Source organism: Pangasianodon hypophthalmus, chromosome 23, assembly GCF_027358585.1.
Source record: "Pangasianodon hypophthalmus isolate fPanHyp1 chromosome 23, fPanHyp1.pri, whole genome shotgun sequence".
NCBI classification, from domain to species: Eukaryota; Metazoa; Chordata; class Actinopteri; order Siluriformes; family Pangasiidae; genus Pangasianodon; species Pangasianodon hypophthalmus.
In genome coordinates this window covers 3,972,501-3,977,968 of record NC_069732.1, presented here as the reverse complement: position 1 = coordinate 3,977,968, position 5,468 = coordinate 3,972,501, and the positions used below count along the sequence as shown (strand labels likewise).

The 5,468-nt window shown below is 43.2% G+C and overlaps 1 protein-coding gene across 1 annotated transcript in view; it reads left to right on the top strand.

The window, feature by feature from the left end:
• Positions 1-478: 478 nt before the first annotated feature.
• The window catches only part of samd1a (sterile alpha motif domain containing 1a), a 14,665-nt gene continuing 9,675 nt past the window's right edge, over positions 479-5,468 (top strand). The window contains exon 1 of the mRNA XM_053228316.1: positions 479-1,317. Coding sequence (XP_053084291.1) covers positions 931-1,317 — 387 coding nt within the window. The 5' untranslated portion in view covers positions 479-930. The remainder of the gene's footprint in view (positions 1,318-5,468) is intronic.

The window sequence follows — 5,468 nt, the reverse complement described above, 5'->3', positions numbered from 1 at the left end:
AGATTTATTCCTCTCTTTGCTGTTATAATAAGCTCCACTCTTCTGCGAAGTCTTTCCACTAGATTTTAGAGTGTGTTTGTGGGGATTTGTGATCATTCAGCTACAAGAGCGTTAGTGAGATCAGGCGCTGATGTTGGTGAGGAGGTCTGGGGTTCAGTCGGTGTTCCAGTTCTTCCCAAAGGTGTTCAGTGGGGTTGAGGTCAGGGCTCTGTGCAGGACACTCGAGTTCTTCTACACCAACCTTCACAAACCATGTCTTCATGGAGCTCGCTTTGTGCACAGGGGCATTGTCATGCTGGAACAGGTTTGGGTCTCTTAGTTCCAGTGAAATTGTAACGCTACAGCATCCAAAGACATTCTATACAATTGTGTGCTTAAAATTTAGTTGGAAACACAAATGGCTGTGATACACATGTAGTAAATAATAACATATTAAAGTTAAAATCCAAGATTAACCCTTATCTGCGTAGTGGGCGAATAAACACGTGTAAAACAATGACTGTGCAACAATACTGAGAGACTGTGATGCTAAAATATTGAGAAGAATCGTTGCTGTGTTCGCGCAAACGTCGCACATCCGCATTTCCACCTTAAACGAAGTGTCTTTGTGGCGCGCGCGCGCCATCTCTTCCGTTCCACCTTAAGCGCACGATGCGAGCCAACGCACGCGTACAGTAGCCGTAGCTAATGTTTCCGTTCTTCTCCAACACACACACACACACTCTCGGTCTGTGCGCGTGTGTGCTTTCTGCAGGATTAAATAATCAGGTCGTCGACGCGCTGGCTGTGGAACAATTTTTTTTAAAAAAAAATAAATAAATAAGCAAACAAACAAACAAACAAAAACGCGCGCGCGCGCACACACACACACACACACACACGGAAAAAAAAAAAAAAAAACAAATTAAACTTTTTGTTCTCGGGTGGATCATGTCGGAGCCGAGGTACCGCGAGTGGATTCTGGACACCATAGACTCGCTGAGGTCGAGAAAAGCGCGACCGGACCTGGAGCGGATCTGCCGGATGGTCCGGAGGCGACACGGATCAGAGCCCGAGCGGACGCGCCTGGAGCTGGAGAGACTCATCCAGGAGCACGCGGTGCTCAAAGTGAACTACAAGGGCTCGGTGTCGTACCGCAACGCGGCCAAAGTGCAGCGCGGCAGGCGGAGGAGCGAGCAGGCGGCCGGCAAGAAGTCCTCCTCCTCCTCCTCTTCCTCTTCTTCCTCCTCCAACAACAAGCGAGCTTCACCCGCAGAGCTGAACCACAGCGACAGCGCGCAGGGTCCCGCCGGGGACGACCCGGTGGAGGACATGGAAGTGAGTCCCAAACACACACACACACACACACACACACACACTCCACAGAGTGTCAGAGAGCAGCAGCTCTGTGTGCCGGAGGCTTCATTTCATTTCTCTCACAGCGCTGAGTTCCGGTTAAAAGCGTCTCTAAAGTCAATAAACCTCACAGCGAGAACACACCTGAAACAAGTTCGTTTCATGTGGAAATGAGCGACGTCGCGAAAAAGCAAGTGCACCACACACACACACACACACACACACACACACACTGCCGCAGACGGGGAGCGGCGGTGGCTAACCTCGCTAGCTACCACCAACTGAAGCTGGTTCTGTTGTGTTCTGGGTTTTTTTTTTTTTTCTTCCTTCAACGGAATTTTTTAAAAAATGGAATTTGAGTTTGGATTTGAAACATTTTCCGTTAAAACGAAGAAGAAGAAAAAAAAAGTCGGTTAGGATTTTGACTGATGCGAGGGGGCGCGCGCGCGCGTGTGTGTGTGTGTGTTTGAGAGTGTGTGTGTGTGTGTGTGTGTGTGTGGGAGATGCGTGAACTAGAAAGGTCGCTCTTTTAAACGCCACTGCGAGCAGCACGAGCAACGAGAAGCGCGTGCCGTCGTGCTGGTGTCGGTGGCTAAAGAAAGCCGTTAAAATTTTTTTTTTTTTTTTAAAGTGGATTGTTTTACGGTTCAGAGGAACTCGAGAGAGAGAGAGAAAGAGAGAGTTATTAGTGTCTTTTAATCAGACATTTAAAAACAATAATTAAAAAAAAACGTGACTCGATGATTAAACTATTCCACAGTCGGTAGAAGAAGAAAGGGGGCGTGGCTACAGAAAGGGAGCGTTAATCATTTTACTCTGGTTTTAAATACTCCATTTTTTTTCTGTGGCCACGTTCGAGCGCTCTGTGTGTGTGTGTGTGTGTGTGTTTTTCTCTTCACTCCCAGTGGCGCGCGCCTCAGAGCGCGGTTGTGGGCGGGGCTTCCACACAGTTCGGCGCGCTGAGCGCGGGCTACGTCGCGCGCTTTCCTCTCGTCCGCCATGTTGCCAGATTGAACATTTTCAACCACCATGTTATGCTACTGAGCTTTTTTTTTTTTTTCCTTTTCCCCTAAAACCAGTGGCGTCCAAGCAGGAACCGACCCGATACAGGTTCTGATCCGGCCCAAATGAATTTATAATCCGTGTTCTGGATTAAAATCATCTCGTAAACCGTAAATGAATTGAAAGTTTGGGGGTGAAACAGTGTGTTACTTGGAAATAGAGCCATAAACTCAGAGCCATAAACTCAGCTACTGATAAAATGTGCTAGTAAAGTAAACGTTAGCGGCGTATTGCAGTGACCCTGTGTGTGTGTGTGTGTGTGTGTGTGTTCAGTGCTCCACATATCTGTACCTTTATTCGAATTTAATACTGCCCCCAAATCCTGTCAGAAGTATCGTAATTACGAGGTGAGCGCACTTGAACGCCACCTCGAAAGCCCTATTTGGATGGGATTCAATTTTACATTTGGTCTTGAGGTAATTTTCTATGTTACAGGTGCTACTCTGGGATTTTATTTCTGTCCAGATCGGCCATGTTGGCGTTCTCCGTCCTCCTCTGAGAAAATTACAGGCCGAATTACCTACAGTTTTTCACCAGACTCAGCACTGTGTAATCATTTTAGCCCTGTCTAGATACACATATCTGTGATTTCTATGCAGACGTCACCTCACGTTGGGGGAAAAAAAAAATGTAGGACTGCTGTTCCTCGTCGTATTTAGTCTTGTAGCACGCTGAATTGACAGATGTAGCTCATAGCTGAATCGCTAAATGAAAAATGGATGCTTTGGAAGAGTCACATGACCATAAATTTTGGGATTATGAATTATGTGTTCAAACTGTTGCGGGAACTTTGGTTCGTCCCAAAACTGAAATAAGAGCCAGGTTCTCTTCTCTACTCCAGTGCCTCTTTGACCGCTTGGACGCCATGTTGTGAATGCAGCGTGATCATGTGATCATGTGACGCAACCATCCGAGTTCCTACAAAACGCAACCTGCTAGAAACTCACTTCTAATGTGGCCTTTTTATTGCTGTCCAGATGTGAGAGTTTTATCACTGAGGAGATGTGCAAAACAATTAAACACAGACGTCCTCCTGATAAACCAATCCAACCTGAATAGGGCCAGCGTCATAATTACAACTCAGGAACTCGTATTTGTCCATGAGAACCAAATTTCCAATGTGGGGGCGTGTCAGTAAAAAGCAGTGAGTGTGGCATCTACAGCAGAGGGTAAAATTTAAGGGTATTTGTCCGTGTTAAATGTTTACTGCAGTTCCATGTAGTGTAGTTTTGTTGTCTTCCAGTAAGGCAAAATAACTTCTTAAAAAGTCTTATTGATGATTAAAAAAAAATAAAAACAATCCATTAATAAAAATAAAAACGTCCATTTTTCCTAAACACGCACCACGTCACAATCACGACCTCAGTGGGCGTGGCCTAACCCGGGAAACAGCGGCACTGTTTCTGTAATCCTGCTCACATCGTTAGTATTTTTGTTTGTAACTACCTGCGATATTTTCTAACAAGTTTGTTCTATTTCCCAAAATACAGACTGTCTGAGAAATCAGGAACCGATGAAAGTAAAAATACATATACTTGATTTTGTGTTTATTTACAACACGTGCTCTACATGTTCACCTTTATGCTCTCCGCTGCTGTAGCATGTTTTTGCAGATTTCATGCAACATATTTGCTCAACATGTTCCTGATGGTTCCTGACTGTTCAGACTAGACCCTGATCAGGCAGGTACTAAGGACTGTTCAGCTTTGATGTTAAGGAACATGGTCTTTGTTTGTCCAGCAAGCTTCATATCTAACCATTCGCTCCTACCTGCATGAAAGGAAAATCCTCCCACTGGTTTCTGTGGTGTCTCATGACAACCCCGGTCCTGATGCACACCTCTACACTCAAACATGACCTTCTGAACCTTTCTGGAAACAATAGTGCACCTCTTGTTTGTATTCAGTTGCATCCCTTGGTAAACATTTGACATATAATCCCAAGTAAATCCATTTCAGTTCCAGGGTGTAACACTACAAAATGTGGAAATGTTCAAGGGGGTGAAAACTTATGCAGGACACTGTACAGTGAAACCATAGTTTTGTAGGTGTTCAGTGTGTGTGTTGTGAGTTTGACACCACTGCCTTTAGGGTTGAGGTTTGAATCGTGTGAGGAGTTTATGAGATCAATCTGGCAACCCGGCAAGTTACAGCTGGTTTACAAGAACGAGGACACGCACACACGCCCAGGGTTGCCAGATTTTCAGTGTTTTCATCCCCCAGCTTTTAAAAAAAAACAATATCAATAAGCTCCAAATCCTGACTGTAAGCTAACAGATTATAAAGAAGACAACACATCCAATACACAACTGTTACACACCTGTCACTTTTCATGCAGTCTTACGGTTAGTAATATGATTACCAAGACACCAAGTTCAAGAGGAAAACGGCTCAATCTGGCAACCTGGAGACACGTCGATCCGGGCAAAGTACTGAAACCGCGAAAATGTAATCATCCACATGCAACAGCGATATAAAGCCTGATCCTGTGCATCTGTTCACACTAACTGCAAAACTGTTGTACTTTTTTTTTCTCAATGTGCAGAAATTGTTCGTCAGGACCAAGCGGCTTAGAGGAGAAGTGCAGAAAGGGGGCGGGGCGATATGACGTAATAATATCGAGACCATGATCAGTGACGTCACAATACGCTATTTTTTGGAGAAATCACAGATATCGTGACACCTTTCAAATAATTTAAATAAAAAATACTCATTTTAAAACATTGATTAAATTCGATATTATCGTTTATGTTCTTTTTAAATATTTACGAACCGACTGGAAGCAGCTGATGCGATTTTGTACTTAATCTTTCTTATAATAATTTAATATTTAAAATGAATCATTTAAGAATTTAATTTAAGAGTTTCATTAAATTAATACATGTTTTACATTATAATTTATTATTTATGTTCTTTTTGAAAGAACTACGAACTGACTGGAAGCAGCTGATGTGACGCTAAAATGTTGTTCTTAATATTTAAATTATAAAAGATTTTAAATTACTATATTCTTAAATTATTATTTTATATTCTTACATTGAGAATTTAATAAATTTAACTAGTTTAAATGAA